Raw genomic sequence first — 17,908 nt, 5'->3', positions numbered from 1 at the left:
ATTTCATCATATAATGAAACTGTCTGAATGTTCCTTGTAATAAAGTCATGAGCTTTTTGTTTTCTTGGTTATTTATATTGTCTATTAGACATGGCTTGGTGGATGTTCATGCTTGGTTCTCATTTGTATACCTTATACTTTTGAATTACTGTGCTGACAATATTGTTGAATGCATTGAATTGTGATAGTTTTAATATGCTTTCTTGTCAGCTTTTTTTTTTTTAATATATATTGTAGGCTGAAGCAGAGCTTATATCGTCTATCGTCTCTTTATTCAAGCGAATAGGAATTAAAGACTCCGATGTCGGGTTTAAAGTTTCCAGCCGAAAGGTTCAAAGTTTTACTTTTCCCATATATTGATGATCTACCTATTTTTCCTTTGGTATTTCTACTTGTGCTGCACTTCTTCTTCTTTGATCTACCGATTTTTCCTTTCGTATTTCTACTTGTGCTGCACTTCTTTAATATCTTACAGATTTGTAGGTAGTTGCAGTCTTCAATAAGAAGTGTTTGGTTCTTATGTTCTTACATATTCATGTGATTCTAGGTGTTGTCTCGGTTTCGTGGTCGTCTTACACTGTTATTTATTTCAATGCTTTCCAGGTTCTACAGGAAGTATTGAAGTGTTATTCCATACCTGAGAGTTTATTTGGCAAGGTCTGCGTCATTATTGACAAAGTGAGTTGTGCAACTTTTTGCTATTTTTGCATGATTTTATTTTTTCAATTGATGGTGGTTGAAGATATAATGGCTTGTCTTTGTTCTTATACTTTGTAAATGTCAAGCAACATAATGTTATATTAGTTGGAATAATGATATGGGGATGCTTATGATTCACCCTTATCTAAGAATAAGTTCAATATGCAAATGATGATTCCAATGGCTTAAGTCAACACCAGCATAACCAAATTTCTACAGCAATCCCTTATTTTTATCTTTTTTTATTTATTTATTCATTTATTTACTTCTATCTTCTAGGTGGCCACCAGTCAATTTTTTTGTTTCGGCAACCTGTGTTGCATAAACTATGTTTTTCAGAATGTAAAGTAAGAAAAGCTATGCCTGTGCTGATTCCCTCTATCAAAGAGTTGCAACATGATTTATCTTTTAACTCCTAGTCTCAAGAAGCACAATGGCTCACTCTATTATAGGCCATCTATCATGAGACTCACAAACAGACTAATTTAAAGATATTCATCCTGACAATAAAACCATGATAAGAGAAAGAGAGAAAAAGCAAATAATGTAACTTAGTATATATATATATGCATGTGTGGGTGTAAATTAATATACCACTCCCCCAATATCATTCCAAAGTTGTAAATAAGATTTGAATGAAGTCATTCATAATAACATTTTTGGATTCCCTTGAATGTTGAATTTATTATATTGTGATGCTTAAAGTGTCATCAATTGGGAATTTTGTGTCTAGGCTTCTGATGGTGTCTGCATCCTCTGCTCTGCTCTTCTATCTCTCTCTGATCCATATGCTTTTATGTACTTCTAATTCACCTGTCTTTGGGGTGACAGAAGTTTCATATTCTGGCATTTTGCCTTGCCAACTTGTTTATAATTTGAAATAAATTCACTGCTTTTTATTTTTTATAGATCGAGAAAATTCCAGTTGATGAGGTAAAGAAAGAGTTGATGGCCGCTGGTGTATCACAAGAGGCTGTCCAGGAGCTTTTGCAAGTCCTTTCTGTAAAGTCATTGACAGAGTTAGAAGGTTCAACTTTTACAGTTAATTTGTTCTAAAACTTTTTAATAGTTTTTGAAATTTCCTGGAAATTATGTTTCTAGTCAATGAAATTATATGTTCAATATATCATTTGGAAGCACAATGATTCATTTTCTAGCTTATGGCATATGCTTAATTCAAAAAAGTTTTTGTTCTTGGAGAATGTCTTTCATTGGTTACTTTTTCTTGAAGCCTATCTATGGCTCCAAAAGGTTCACTGATATGAAACCTAAATTTGGCTGTGCTCAGAGAAGCTTGGAAGCAGTGGGGAAGCAATTGCTGATCTGAAACAGTTGTTTTCACTTGCTGAAAAATTTGGTTACTCTGAATGGATTCAATTTGATGCATCAGTTGTTCGAGGCCTAGCTTACTACACTGGCATTGTATTCGAGGTTAGAATTTTTCATGGTTAATAGTATTGAAATATACGAATTGAGACAAGGATTGTGTTTTGGATGAATTCCTTGAGAGAATCATCTCTCAGCGTCAATATATATATATACATAGGTACAGAAATAAAATCCCTTAATACTAGGAGATATGATAGAATCAGATCCCTTAATACTAGGAGATCCAACAGAATCAGATATCTAAAGACGGAAACTATATCAAAACAGATCTAATCTGATATTCAACACTCCCCCTCAAGCTGGAGCATATAAATCATATGCACCAAGCTTGTTACATATGTATTGTATCCGAGGACCCCGGAGAGCTTTGGTGAAAATATCTGCAAGTTGATCGTTGGAGTTGACAAAGGCCGTTACTATTTCCCCACTTTGCAACTTCTCCCTTATGAAATGGCAATCAATCTCTATGTGCTTGGTCCGTTCATGAAACACAGGGTTGGAAGCAATATGTAAGGCAGCTTGATTATCGCACACCAGTTCCATCTTACTCGGCTCACAAAACTTAAGTTCCTTAACTAATTGCTTCAACCATATAAGTTCACATGTGGCAAGTGCCATAGCTCTATATTAAGCTTCCGCACTAGATCTTGCTACAACATTTTGCTTCTTACTCTTCCAAGATATCAAGTTTCCACCAATAAAAACACAATAACCAGATGTAGAACGTCTATCAGATGGAGATCCTGCCCAATCTGCATCAGTATACCCAACAATCTGGTTATGTCTTTTATCTTCATACAACAAACCTTTTCCTGGAGCACCTTTGATATATCTAAGGACTCTAACAGCTGCGTCCCAATATCGCATGGGGAGTCAAGAAACTGACTTAGGATACTTGTGGCAAATGAAATATCTGGCCGAGTGACTGTCAAATAATTCAATCGGCCAATTAATCTGCGATATCTACCAGGATCTGCAAGAGGTTCTCCTTGATCTGGACTAAGTTTTGTGTTGGGATCCATTGGTGTATCTACATGTCTAGAATCCAACATTCCAGTTTCTTCAAGAATATCCAAAGCATATTTTCTCTGTGAGATACAGATCCCAGCATTAGATTGTGCCACTTCAATTCCTAGGAAATATTTTAACTTCCCCATATCCTTAGTTTGAAAGTGATCAAACAAGTGCTGTTTTAACTGAGTGATTCCCTCATGATCATCTCCAGTAATGACAATATCATCCACATAAACAACCAGATATATGGAGGTCATGGAGGAAGAATGACGGAAGAAAACTGAATGATCTGCTTCACTTTGAATCATGCCAAATTTAGAAATAACAGCACTAAAGCGACCAAACCAAGCTTGAGGGGATTGTTTCAAGCCATATAAAGATCGGCGTAAATGACATACTAAGCCGGAAGACTCCCCCTGAGCAACAAACCCCGGAGGTTGCTCCATGTATACTTCTTCCTCGAGATCACCATGTAAGAAAGCATTTTTAATATCAAGTTGATGAAGAGGCCAATGGCGAATGGCAGCCATAGAAAGAAAAAGACGAACAAAGGCCATCTTCGCAACAGGAGAGAAGGTATCACCATAGTCCAAACCAAAGATTTGAGTGTAGCCCTTAGCCACAAGGCGGGCTTTTAATCGATCAATGGTTCCGTCTGAGCCGACCTTAATAGTATAGATCCAACGACAACCCACAGTAGATTTGCCCGGTGGCAATGGAACAAGATCCCAAGTACCAGTAGAATGTAAGGCAGACATCTCCTCAATCATAGCCTGGCGCCACCCTGGATGTGAAAGAGCTTCTACTGTTGTTTTGGGTATAGAAATAGAAGACAAAGAGGAGGTAAAGGCATAGTGCGAAGATGATAAACGATGGTAACTAAGAAAATTATAAATAGGATTAGGATTACGGGTGGAACGAGTACCTTGTCTGAGAGCAATAGGAGGACTACTGCTAACTCCCGAAGAAGGATTCAAGGACGGTTCAACCACGGGTTCAGGAGATGAGTTATCTTGGACTGCAGGCCGTGGGCGGCGATGATAAACCTGGAGAGGCTTTGTGGGAATAGGAGGCCCATCTAAGTAAGGAACAGGAAGCACCTCCGTAATGGAAGGTGAAGTGATGTCGGGTGCAGAGAAAAAAGGGGTATTCTCAAGAAAAGTGACATCGGCAAACACGAAGAAACGATTAAGAGCTGGAGAATAACAACGATAACCCTTTTGAAATCGAGTGTACCCTAAGAAAACACATTTGATAGAGCGAGCAGTTAACTTGTCTTTGCTTGGGTTAAGATCATGGATGAAACAAGTACAACCAAAGACTCGTAGTGGAAGAGAAAAAATGTGCTCATGAGGAAATAAAATGGAATGAGGAACTTGATTTTGCAAAACAGAAGAAGGCATACGATTAATTAAATAACATGCAGTCAGAACAGCATCACCCCAAAACTTAAGGGGAACATGAGTATGGAGAAGAAGAGTGCGAGCAGTTTCAATCAAGTGACGATGTTTACGCTCAGCCACACCATTCTGTTGAGGGGTATGAGGACAAGATGACTGATGTAGAATGCCTTGGGAGGACAAGTAAGACGAAAAGGGTGCTGAAAAATACTCACGAGCATTATCACTTCGTAAAATTTTAATTGAAGTTTTGAATTGGTTTTGAATTTCAGAACAGAAAGACTGAAATGTACAAATAATTCAAATCTGTCCTTCATTAAATATAACCAAGTGCAACGAGAAAAGTCATCAATAAAGGTGACAAAATAACGAAAACCAGAATGAGAAGTAACCCGACTAGGTCCCCATACATCAGAATGAATAACAGAAAAGGGAGACGCAGCCCGTGTATTGACACGACTTGAAAAAGAACTACGAACATGTTTACCTAAATGACAAGTTTGACACTCTAAGGTAGTAAGACGAGATAAACTCGGGACCATAGCTTGTAACTTCGAGAGGCTGGGATGTCCCAGGCGACAATGGACCACGTTCGGAGACTCAACAACAGCAACAGAAGATACAGTAGTAGTGGGTAAGGCAAGCCGATATAGTCCTTGAGACTCACATCCTGTACCAATCGTCTGTCCCGTCCCTCGATCCTGCACAATGACGGAGTCAGCAAAAAGGTAACCGAACAATTGAGAGAACGAGTAAGTTGGCTAATAGAAATCAAATTGAAAGGACAATTGGGCATGTAAAGAACAGATTTCAAAGGTAATGTAGGAAGAGGAGTAGCTTGACCTATTCCCTTAACACCAATTTTAGAACCATCAGCCAAAGTGATAGAAGGAAGAAATGCAGGGTGTTCAAGTTTAGAGAGGACAGAAGAAGTACCAGAAAACCATCAGCCAAAGTGATAGAAGGAAGAAATGCAGGGTGTTCAAGTTTAGAGAGGACAGAAGAAGTACCAGAAATGTGATCAGAAGCACCTAAGTCAAGGACCCATGGTCCAAGAGAAGAGGAATGAGAGATACAAGCAACAGAATTACCAGAGTGGGCCACCGAAGCAACGGGAGTAGATGCCTGCTTTGAAGCTTGGTACTTGAGAAACTCATCATAATCATTGCCAGAGACAAATATCCCTTGTGGTTGTGCGGCGGAGTGAACGTCAGATGGCTCATTAGTTTGGACAACATTAGCTACCTTGGTAGGACGACCATGGAGAGCATAACATTTATCTTGAGTATGACCAATCCTATGGCAATGGGTACAACTAAGGCGAGTACGATTACCACGACCCCCACGGCCGCCGCGAGTGGGCACTTGAAAGGACACTTGAGAAGAAGATTGGGATGCCAATGCAGTTTGGTCGAAAGTATGGGTCTCAAGAGAGGGGCCGGATTGCAAGAGTCGTGCAAATACGTCTTGAAGGGAAGGAACGGGTGAGGTGCCCAATATTTGTTGCCGAAGAGATTCAAGTTCAGCTGGCAACCCAAGTAACGTAAGTACCAAAAACAGCTTTCCCTGTTGAGCATGATGGTCATCAGCATTAGACACATAGGAAAGGAGAGTCGAAAACTCCTCCTTGACAGCTTCCACAGCTCCAACATAAGATTCCATATTAGTTCCTTGAAGCTGTAAACTACACAGCTTCTTAGCAACATGGTAAAGTCTTGCAATGTCATTAGTGTATAAAGCTTTAGCACGATTCCACACCTTTTTACAAGTTTTGTAAGCCCGAAACATAGTTAGCTTCGGTGGATCAATGGTCTGCCACATAAGGTTACATAGCTGGGCATCAATCTTCTTCCAAGTGGTTTTGTCAGCGGCGCAAACATCATCAACAGATTTAGTAAGGTGGTCTTCATAGCCTTGGCCCATGAACCAAAGTTCCACAGAATCAGCCCAAGAAAGGTAATTTTTGGCACCCATCAATTTTTCAGAGGTCATTGTAGCGGTTCCAGAAACGACAGATGTTAGAACAACCGGTTTACCACCATTGGAGTTGGTGTCGGGGGTTACCTCAGAAGACATGATGGCAGACACTCAGAAACGGCCGGAAAACACCTGCAGAAGGGAAATGAGGGCCGGTAAAAGCCTGGGCAGCGGAGAAATTTTGGGGACAGGCCGAACTTGGCTTTCCGGTTCTGATTCTGGGGTTGCTTCGGAGTGGGTTTGATGTTTGACAAGGTTGTGGCCGGAAAAAGAGTTTCTGACGAAGAGACAGCTGATAGTGTCAGCTGGTGGGAAAAGGGAACACGACTGAGAGATTGCAGCCGGAAAAGAAGAAAAAAAAACAAATAGAAACCAGAGCCGGGTCGGAACCCGCTCTGATACCAACTTGAAATATACGAATGGAGTGAGACAAGGATTGTGTTTTGGATGAATTCCTTGAGAGAATCATCTCTCAGCGTCAATATATATATATATATATATATATATATATATAGGTACAGAAATAAAATCCCTTAATACTAGGAGATCCAAAAGAATCAGATATCTAAAGACGGAAACTATATCAAAACAGATCTAATCTGATATTCAACAATACTAATCAGATGTTTAATGTCTGCAATACATATGGTTAATTTTATTCAGTGACCTTCTTGGTCTAATTTCCTGTACGTATATCACTTCTCCCTTGCATAAATAAATGCTTTCTCTCTTTAGATAAAGACCTAGTTCTGTGACAACTGTGTTGAAGATTAATTCGGATATTGATGAAAGTATGACTTGTGTTTTGAAATATATACTATTCATGTATAATGGCATATTATATACAGTTTGGCAAATAATGGCTGGAATGCGATTAAAACCATTTTCTTGGTTTAAATATTTTTCTCATTGGCTTAAACTTAGACATTAAAAGAATTCTTTTCAGTTCTTCCTGAGATAATTTTAATTCATTTATACTCATGTGGCATGGAGGCAAAGAGCATGATATGTGCAAATTCTTGGAGCAAGTCACTGTAGCATGTAAGATCCTTAGTGATAATGTGATATCATCATGATATCCAACAAGATAAAATGCAAATGCGGAATCCTATCGTTGCCCTCTATGTTTTCTTTTTGATGATTTCTTCATTTTATATTGAAAAGTAGAAAAAGAACATGGAAAATGAAACAGTTAGGTTTCTAATGTTTGAAGGCACACCATAGGTTTACTAGCTATGTATTGCTGCAATGAAGTTACATTTGTCCCTGACTCCCCGTTATATGTTTCATGAAGTACAGTTGTGCCATAGCATATCAGTTGTGTTTCTAAGGTTACACATTAATAGGAAGTGATAGTTTTGTTGATACATTATTATTGTATTGGTTCTAAATATTATGTTAATATGTTTGTTTATAGCCAAGGCACATATTGGCTGTTTTATCTTCCATTGTTTAAACGATTAATTTCTTCAGTAGGGTTTTGATCGAGAAGGAAAGCTGCGAGCTATTTGTGGTGGTGGTCGTTATGATCATTTGTTCTCAACTTTTGGTGCTGATGACATTCCTGCCTGTGGTTTTGGATTTGGTGATGCAGTTGTAGTGGAAGTAAGTCTAACTTTTAAGTAGTAGGAAAAATGGGAAAATCATGATGTTTTGCATTTTTATAAATTACTTGCTGCCTTCGTCTTTGACACTTTATTTTACATTTAGGACTAGGTGCATGAAGCAAATCATGAGAAACTATGCAATTTATTATCTATAGTTCTTTAGAAAGCCACATCTTTTGATGTGATGTAATGACTTTATAAGCTTTGACTCCAATTATATTCTGTTTCTGATTCCAAGTTGTACAACTTGCAGTTAACTGGGTTTGTACTGAGATTCTTTGGCGATTCTTGCGAAATCCTATAGGCTTTTAGAGCAAAGAGGATTACATAAAAAAAAAAAGGAGCAAAGAGGATAATGTATTTAAAAACGGTTACTCATGCATAATTTTTCAACTAAATTCATGCTTTTGCAGCTTATATCGGACAGATTTTGCTGGATATTGTTACTTTCCTTCTTATTTTGACTGGAAATTGTTCTCTTAAAATTTGAGTGATTTCCTTTCTCTTCCTTAGACTGACTGTAGTTCTTTTTGAAAAGCTTTGTGCAATTTGCTATTCATGCTGTTCTTAAGTGTTTTAAAGTTTGTCCTGCATCTCTTCCTATATTCAACAACAGCCTAGTCTTGGTTTACCATGTAGGGTTGGTTATATGGATCATGGGACACCATGTCCTATGGTAAACCATTTCTGTAAACAAACCATGAAACTCTGTCTTTTTCAATGGTTTCACTTGAAGAATTTTGGGTCTTTCTTCCCTAACAACCGAGCTACCCTCTGTTTGATCTATTCTTTTTATTTGGGTTTCTACGGGTTTTCCACAGATGACTAAACCATCTGAGATGGGAATTTCACCATCATCTCTACAGTTGATGCTAACCCTACTAACTTACCCTCCAATGCATCCTTGTCTAGTTGTTTACTCATTCAACACAACATTCTTATCTCTGCCGCAATAAGTTTATTTTCTTGATGCCTTTTCACCATCTAACATCTAAGCCCAACATTAAAAGTCTTACAGCTTCGCGGCAAAATGTTCCCTTAAACTTTGAGGGTTACATCTCTCTTTATTGATCCATAATTTTGTATAATTGGCCCATAATAAATAAACTATGCATCAGTTGAAGATTTACTTCTTTTACTTTGATTAAAGATAAATTAAGGGAAAAAACATACTTTGTTTAGATTACATTATATTGTCATCTCTTTTTCCCGATCATTTTTAGTTCCCATTCTGTAATAGGCTTTATCCCTAGTTAAAGGTAGTGTGCATCTATTAAGATGCTTCAGTTTATGTAGTCAACACCATCCCATGTGCAGTAAATTTATAGGGGCACTCTAATACAGCAACCGATAAGCCTTATCCCTCTAGGTGAGATTTTCTGTATGGATCAAGCAATGTTATAGTTCCCCAATATATTATAGGGAACTGATATCTTACTTTCTCAGCTATGCTGATTTTCTTTGTTACTTAATGCTATTCTCTGATGTGAATTGGTCTCATTGATTTTGGCCTCTGTTCTGTTTTTCCCTTCTTCTTTTAACACATACCCTTGTCCTCCTTGCTCTTTGAACAGTTACTTAGAGAAAAGGGTCTGCTACCGGATCTCAGCTTACAAATGGATTACATTGTATGTGCCTTGGATGAAGATCTTCAAGGTTCTGCTGCTATGGTTGCTCATGTTCTCAGAAAAAAGGGACAGAGTGTTGACTTAGTTTTGGAAAGCAAACCTCTTAAGTGGTAAAAATTCATGCTTAAATTTTTTTTCTTTCCTTGTTAAAGTGCACTTGCATGTTATAATGTCTTCTGATATGATATATAATTCCTCATTCACATTCTAGGGTTTTTAAGCGAGCTGCCCGAAATAATGCTCAGCGGCTTGTATTAGTGGGGAGCTCTGAGTGGCAAAGGGGTGTGGTTGGTGTCAAAATTCTTGCTACTGGTGAACAGTACGAGGTTAAGCTGGATGAACTGATATAAATCAGAATTTTATTCTTGTTAATTTTTTTGGTTATGTATTTTGGTCTCGTTAGTGCTAGTATCTTTTACCTTTAATTTTTACCCTAGTCTAACTTTAGTACTTGTTTATGTATGTATATGCATAAATGCCCGACTCTGTTGATGATGTTATCCTTTGTTCCTTCATTTCCAAAAGCATTTATTTCTGTTCATATTTACATTTTATCGAATCAAGTTCTTCACCTGTATGGATGTACCAGACCTCTCTCTCTCTACACATGGACACACACATTGAATCACAAACAAACTTGAATACACACATTTTATTTGTTTATATATTGAAAAAGTAGTATAGATTATTCCTTATCTTTTTTTTAGAGTACCCATATTGCAGATGTATCCAAGGCCATATCAAGAATAGATCAAAGGCGAATATTCAGATGAAATCTTGATTTAGATGATTTGTTTTACAGATCCTTTCAACTAAAAGTTATCATACTATCCTTACCTTAGATGTTCATTGTTAGTAAATCAATACTCCTTTACCTCAAGAATGCGTTTTTATTCAATAAAAGTGATCCATGTAATTATGATGATATTGACGTGGTTAGGGGTGTAGCAGGCATCTTTTATTTGCAGTGGGGAAGAAAATATTGGGCAAAGAATATGCAAACTTTATGCAGTTGAATGAATGAATCTTCAATTTCCATCAAATATGACAAAGTATACAGCTGGGTTTAGTTTTTTATGATAGTTTTGGTGAATTCTTCTGCATGCATTTTTTATTTCAGAGTACTAAATGTTTTGATCTTAACTAAATACTAAGTACTAAAGAATTAAAGATGTTGTGATGTGCGTTTGAGCAAAGCTGCTACGTTTCTGCTATTCTGCTTAATATGTTTGCATTTTTTGAGGAGATGCAGCTGTGAATGAGTGGATGATATGAGTAGAGTGCCATTATTATTTATTTCTCTTTTATCTTGAATTAGTACAGTTTCATTTATCTTTGAAATTTGAAAGTAGTCCACTGTAGTCATATTTATCTTGATTCCCCTTTTCCATGTTGCCTGAAATGTTTATCTTTGTTCTCTCTTCTGAGAAGTTGATGGTATGATGTTTTTTTATGCAGTGCTGGAACTTGACCATCCAGTAATTTGACAAAGAATTTCAGATTTATGTTTCTTTTATTTTCTTTTCTTTTAATGCTTTGGTGTGATAACACTTATCTCTGTCCCTGCTGGTCATGAGCCTAAGCTCTGGTTTTAGAAGGGAAACAAGACGGTGTTTGCTACTTTACTTGTTGAGGTATATGTTAATTATGATATTGAACATACAGTAGAGTAATTTATGCTTTATATTACTGGTGCATATTACAGGCACTTTATTCTGGTTGGTATGCATAAGTATAAAGTGCCTCTTGTACAATGAGGATTGGTTCTACTTGGTAGGTAATGACAGCTACTCTCATAAGTTCTATGCTTATGGATGACATGACGTCACTAGTTTGAAAAACTATAATACTGATTGATGCTCTGGTGGTTTAATATCTTTATTCCTAGCTTTAGTTGCGGACAAATGTTCCCACTTGCCCAAATCCCATTGTAAAGAAAGCCCCTGCCTGCAACAGCAAATATACAAAGAAATGATCATGTCCAAATAGCAGGTCATAGATTGCACAGTGAAGCATATACATCCCCATTATGATCTCCAGTGGGTTGATCCTGTTGGTTAAAGTAAGGGCCATCATTATGAATCTCATGAGTTAGTAATATATGGACTATGGTGTAATCATCAGATATTGTCACTGCATTCTTTACTTTACATTCTAACGTTATGTATTACATTTTCTTTAAGTACAAAATTGTATCACAAGAAAAGAAAAATAATAAAAAAAGAATATGGTTGTGTTCCTGTTGCTCTTTCTCCTTAAGTTTTAGGTTTATTTTTCATGCTTCAATTAAATTTTCCTGTGGATAATTGTAGATTGCACAATGGCTATTTGTTGTGCCGGTTGAATAGATTGCTTTTAGATAAAGTGATAAACTAACTGCAAGACAGCTGGTACCTTTCTATTATTCGGAATGGAAAGTGTGAATCACTTGATGGCCTTGTATTGTTCCTTTGTTTCAGGGCATTTTCAAGCTTCTCTGTTGCAACCCATTCATTGACACGGTTCACTTTTAAGAGTCCTGTAATTGTTGCTTTAGTTCGATGGTGTGACATGACATTCTCGAAGAGTATCCAGGATACTAGCAGATGTATGGATCTGTCCCATAGTTATTTGAATGGAGAATAATTAAGATAACTGAGCACACAAAGTTCTACACTTCTGTCAGAAATCAATTACCTTGGGGTGGAAAGTGCATTTAGAATTGTAATGGTTGCTTGGATATATATGGCAATCTGCTTTTTGAGACTGACTTCTGGAATTAACACACAGGATAGTATAACTATGCAGTAAAAGAAGAATGTGACCAGTGTGCGATGATCTTCCTCACAAAGAAGAAAGCATAGATAAGATGAAGTCTCTTCAAAAGTGATACCCTCTGAATGATACATATTGTTCCAATCAGTATATGATTTTATAATTTATATATGAGAAATTGAAGTCTTCTTAGCTCTTGATATAACAATTTAACCCTTGAGTACCTTGCAAAGAAGGATTTCCTTGCTCATTTTCTTAAAGAGAAGCTGGACCAGATGACCACTGTGCTGCTGATATCGGTATGCATTAAATGTATTTGGTAGTTCATTTTTTACCTAGGAAGCAGCAAAAAGCCGAAAACATGATATAGTATCAAATTATCAATGAATCAGATTAGAAATAAATAGCTCACTTTTACATCACCCACAAAGAGGAATTCCCAGCCCTTAAGGCTTGCCCTAACTGCTGGATCCATATTTTCCACTGTAGTTCGGTCTTTCCATCCCCCAGCATCTATTATTGCTTGTATCTGCCAATCTCCTGTCCCCATTTGTTACAGAGGAAGTTTGAACAAATCAGAAGCTCAAAGTGATATGCTAAGGCGATTCTCTGAATTTGGTCCATTGAGCTTCTTAACTCGCCATTGAACCCAAAGAATGAGTATGTATAGTCAAGTGACATCTCTTGAAGGTGTGTCATCATACATTCTTCTGAGTTTACTGTGCATGCATAGTAAAAAAGAAAAAGTTAAAAGAGTTTCTGATTTACTGCAATCTCCAAGAATGCAGATGCTTTACTGATTTGGCATGACAGCTTAACAATGTGGATGTTGTAATTACCGACCAAATTCCCTTCTGGCTTGAACCAATCCCAACTTTGGATTCTCAAGAAGATAAGGAATTCTATTCCAATGAAAATCTGCATCTGGTTGGAAATCTGCATCAAATATTGCTACAAACTCACAATTCTCACCATGTTTTGTATCGAAACCCTCTTTTAGAGCACCTGCCTTGTAGCCATTCCGATTTCTCCTTGTTTCATACTTGACATGATTACCTTTCTGTATCCCCTTTTATACTCTATTTCAACTGATTCCTGCATGTTTCTAAATATTGTTAAGGTCAACTTTAACACACAAACTTGGGATCAGCAATGAATGTGCAGTTGATTAATTAGGCACCCTTAAGACTTCATTTGTTGAATCATCAAGAACCTGAAATATGAACCTCTCAGCTGGCCATGAAAGCCCACATACTGCTCCAATGGAAAGCTTGTATACCTGGAAGCAGAAAGTGAGTTGTTTTGGCCGAGGTAATTCACCTTTGTCTTTTAATAATTACCAACAGTAATGTATCTCAGTATTACTCCTTCCTAGTTCTTGCAAAAACATCGAACTTCTGTGATCCTTTACTTTGTCAGTTAGTTGTTTGATATATTATTTATTGATATCTGCCATGGTTATATCTCCGCATCATTAATTTTGAAAATTATGTATTTTGTTGCACAGAAGTTGAATTAAAATAATGACTCTTTGAAAGAGCACCCTTGTTTAAGGTTTTCTAAAAGATGCTAAATTTTTGTGGGTAAAATTAAATGCTACATATGGAAAAGTTTGAATCTGTTCAAGGTTTACTAAATAAGATGCAGGTTACCTCCTCATTATAATTGGATACCTTTTGCTTCTCTCAAGGCTATGCTTCATGGCATCCAAATTGTACTTATTGTATTTTTTCTTCCTCAGCACTTTGACAATCAAAATATGCCTACTCTTTCAATAAATAGCATGATTGACATAATTGAGCACAATATGACTCCTAGTTTCAACAGTGGAATTATCACTGGGATTCGTATTGATTGCCACACATAGTGCACTACTTGGAGCATATTCTGGAAGCTCACCATCTGGCTCGTCAAAGAATAGGTTTCTCATTGTTTAGGGGTCGTACTTGGGAGTTGGAAATGATTATTGAGCCTAAAGAGAAGGATGCTTCGGGGCTCGAGGCAATTGTAGATGGGTAAGTGACTTGTTGAAGGCAGATGATCAAGTGGGTTTGATTTGTGTTAGAGCTTACACCATTTAAATAGGAAGAAAATGCAGGGGGCCAACATCAGGACAAGCATTTGGTTTAAGTGGAAGAATGTAGTATATTGAGTGAACTCTTAAGAGGAGTTCTCTTCCTTTTATGAGACACATTCGTCAAGAAACCAACAAGGTTGTGACATAGCTAATTGATAGCTGGACTTGTCTTTCACTGCCAACATGATGATTTTTAGTGTGCATAATCTTCATCAGAGTATTAACTGTGTGTGTTCTATTTAATTTACGGACTGTGTTATATTGTGGGCAAGTATTAGATAAATGCCAACAGAATCATCCAGTCGTTTTTAGTGACTATATTTATGCTTAGATACTGCCTAACAGTGTTCTCACATGTTCCTCTCTGTTTTTATCCGTGTTTTATGTTCCTCTTGTGATCAGGAGTATAATTAGTCACATAAAACTTAGTTAATTTGATTCTTTGCAGATTTGTCTCAAACAGATTAACCACAAGCAAAATTTAACAGACTTCCATGCGTTAATCTCCTGGCGCTCTAAATGATCCTGCTCAAATTTACTTTATTGGTCCAACCCCGACCAATTGGGTAGTGCTTGATCATTGGTGCGTAGTTCCACTATGTAATGTGAATCTATAGAAGTATTCTTAAGTTTGAAATTTCCCAAGTTCATGAAGTAGTACCAATGTCTGAAAAGCTACAAACTGATTCCTGCATTTCCCGAGATTTTGAAGTAGTACCTCATATTGATGCATTTATGCATTACTGCTATTTATCTTCATTTTTTCCACCAAGGGATATATATATATATTTTATCTCCTATATTTATGTTCTCTCTTACGGTTTTTTTTTTTTCAATAATTTATTCTCTTGCTAAAACAAATCACTTTGCAAGATCAAGAGTCAAGAATAGGAAGTGGGAATGTAGTGGAAACATGGAGATGAACCCTTGTCACCAAAGTGAAACAGGTGTTCCAAAGTGATGGATATGATAAAGAGAAGAGGGTTTGCATTTAATATTAAAGTTCAATAATTTCTTGACGCTAGCATCTCTGATAAGGTAGAATTTAATAGTAGGAAGAAATGCAGTTGATTATAGCACAGAGCTTTGTTATTTTTAATTATAGTTTATGTAACCCTTTTCCTTGAGATCCCTAAAGTATATCCTGTTGTTGTTTTTCAACCTTAAGAGTCTGGGGCGATTGTTTAAGACAATATGATTTTCTCTTCTTCTAGTTGAACCTGCCGTATGTTAATCCCAAACTTTTGCAAGTTTATGCTCTCTGGTATTTTAGAAATGACCTGAAGCAGAATATATCGATGAATGACCAGTGTTGGAGAATCAACATATAGAAATAAAATATTATAATGTCGGACTCAGATAGCCTGTATTTGTCCTGTAACAGCTTGTAGTTCTTAGGATTTATCAAAATAAATGTCTTCAAATTTGACAATATGTGCACTTTGCTTTAGTGTCATTTTCCCAATGAATTAATTGTTTCGTGCAAGTTGAGAGGGGGAATGTACATTTCCATGGATTCTGCCCTTTTGGCTTCTGCCATTGAGGTCGAAATATTAGTGGCCCACTTGACATTTTGTCACAGTTGCATGAGTATTGAGGCTTTACAGTGTCTTATGTGAAGGGTTCTCTTTTCTTTTTTTTTCTTTTCAAGTATAGCATAAGTGATGGATACTTTGGAGCCATATAGGAAGTATGTTCTTCGTGTCTAATTAGAGTCACTTATGCTGTCATGTGCTTTGCTCTTTGAAAAGAAGAGCTTCGGAATGCAGATTTACTATCTTTACAGTTGTTGCATCGAAGAGTGAGACAGGGAATTATTTTTTTGTGATATTATGTTGTGGAAGGGTTCTTAAGTTCTGACTTTGCACATCAATTACATCTTATTCTCCAACTTACACTTGCACTCACTGATTTTTTTTTTTTTTATCTACTCCTTTCTCTTTTTCTTCATGTATCATTGTTTAGATTGTACTTTGACTTTCAGATTCCTCTGCATTGAATGTGGAACAGATCATATTTCTCTGCTTTAGGAGAGGCTGACAAAATATGCAGAGAACCTTCCTATATAGATATGCACATTTCTCTAACCCTTTTAGGAGCTGTGTTATATCATTTCCCTTTGTGTAATTGTGTTGCTTTCCTTAGACTTGTCTATCTATAGATATTGAGTTTATACTTTATATAGTTGTATATCGGAGAGGAAGATATTGTTTGTCACAGTTGTTGATGTATTTGTTTGGTTTTTATATATTTTGTTGTATATTAGGATGGAAGATGTAGATATTGTTTGTATACTGTTTTATAAATATTGGGTAGCCGAGGCCAATGCTACTCGTCTTTAGACACTGACAGCATATTGTTCCCAACGTGAGTTGTTTGTTGTTTTTGTTTTTGTTTTGTTTTAGGTTAAGTAGTTGTTTCACCAGCAAGCACAGTAACCGCTTTTGGTTTCAATCCGAGCACAGCCAATCCTTCAGCCATGAGCGGTTGCATTTGGTCTTTCTTCACTACATAGTCAATAAGGCCAAATTAGAAATCATGCTAACCAAAATTCTCTAGAGGTGAAAAATTTACGTACAGTTGTCTTCATGTGAAGTTAATAGTTGAAAACTGTTAAATAAGAATTTAATCAAATTTGTCAAATTATTTAACATTTTTCAAATGTCAACTTCATATAACGACAATTACATGCGAGTTTTCACCTTTTCCAACTAGACCGGTAAAAAAGTTGGTGTAGAGCATGTCCGTTTAATGCCAAATGATTTGCATGAACTTATAGATTCAATCTCTTATTAGAGAGATTATTTGCCTACTGAAAGAATATAGGACTTGTTTGGATGAGCTTTTAAGAAAAGATTTTTTTCGAATTATCTTTTTTTAAAAGATCTTATAAAGAAGTAAAAGTAATTTTATGTTTGGATATTTCATGTAAAAAGGTCTTTTTATCTATCAATTATGTTTGGGTATAACAATATAAAAGTACTTTTTTATTTATTTATTACATGAAAAACATCTTTTTTTTTTATTTTACTAGTGCTTTTACTTTTACTACTAGAAATTTGCCAAACACGTTAAAAAATAAAAAAAGATCTTTTTTCATTGAAAAAAGATCTTTTTTAACAAAATAATGACGCCCAAACATACACATAATCTATCTTAGCTAAAATCTAATAATAGAAGACTTATCAAAGAAAAGAAAAACATAAGAATTCTTAGAAAGAGATGGTTGAAGCATCCATCGATTACTTTTTTTTCTTATTTAGATACTTCAGACTTTCAATTATGAAAAAGGTAGGACAATAAGAATTCTTAGAAAGAGATGGTTGAAGCATCTATGGATTACTTTCTTTCTTATTTAGATTA

The 17,908-nt window shown here is 36.3% G+C and overlaps 2 protein-coding genes, 1 long non-coding RNA gene and 1 pseudogene across 4 annotated transcripts in view; 2 read left to right on the top strand and 2 right to left on the bottom strand.

Moving 5' to 3' along the window:
• LOC107648460 (histidine--tRNA ligase, chloroplastic/mitochondrial) overlaps window positions 1-10,358 on the top strand; it is a 16,649-nt gene extending 6,291 nt beyond the window's left edge. Inside the window, exons 5-11 of one of the 2 annotated variants that reach the window (XM_016352316.2) lie at window positions 238-330; window positions 604-678; window positions 1,609-1,726; window positions 1,988-2,130; window positions 7,956-8,084; window positions 9,661-9,824; window positions 9,926-10,358. In XM_016352316.2, the coding sequence (XP_016207802.1) occupies window positions 238-330; window positions 604-678; window positions 1,609-1,726; window positions 1,988-2,130; window positions 7,956-8,084; window positions 9,661-9,824; window positions 9,926-10,064 (861 nt within the window). In that variant the 3' untranslated portion in view covers window positions 10,065-10,358. Of the gene's footprint in view, window positions 1-237; window positions 331-603; window positions 679-1,608; window positions 1,727-1,987; window positions 2,131-7,955; window positions 8,085-9,630; window positions 9,825-9,925 lie in introns of both variants that reach the window. The other variant, XM_016352315.2, reaches the window with a different exon arrangement.
• LOC107648461 lies at window positions 5,125-7,519 on the bottom strand. Its single transcript, XM_016352317.2, has 2 exons — window positions 5,534-7,519; window positions 5,125-5,203 (listed from the first exon to the last, which is right to left on the bottom strand). The coding sequence occupies exons 1-2, from the start codon at window positions 6,576-6,578 to the stop codon at window positions 5,166-5,168; spliced, it is 1,083 nt and encodes a 360-aa protein (XP_016207803.2). The 5' UTR covers window positions 6,579-7,519; the 3' UTR covers window positions 5,125-5,165.
• Window positions 10,083-14,398, bottom strand: LOC107648462 (annotated as a pseudogene).
• LOC110263306 lies at window positions 13,654-15,347 on the top strand. Its single transcript, XR_002348718.1, has 2 exons — window positions 13,654-13,779; window positions 14,210-15,347. It is a non-coding gene; the product is annotated as an uncharacterized LOC110263306 (long non-coding RNA).

This window comes from Arachis ipaensis, chromosome B06 (assembly GCF_000816755.2).
Source record: "Arachis ipaensis cultivar K30076 chromosome B06, Araip1.1, whole genome shotgun sequence".
In the NCBI taxonomy this organism is placed as follows: Eukaryota; Viridiplantae; Streptophyta; class Magnoliopsida; order Fabales; family Fabaceae; genus Arachis; species Arachis ipaensis.
The sequence above is the reverse complement of the archived record's forward strand: the minus strand, read 5'-3'. Positions and strand labels throughout refer to the sequence as shown.

Bases quoted from the DNA above. Each gene is read 5' to 3' on its own strand.
- LOC107648461 (XM_016352317.2), bottom strand. From the start codon at position 6,578: ATGTCTTCTGAGGTAACCCCCGACACCAACTCCAATGGTGGTAAACCG. The intron at 5,204-5,533 runs GTGCTTCTGATC...GTCATTGTGCAG, and splicing joins ACCATGGGTCCTTGACTTAG to GATCGAGGGACGGGACAGAC.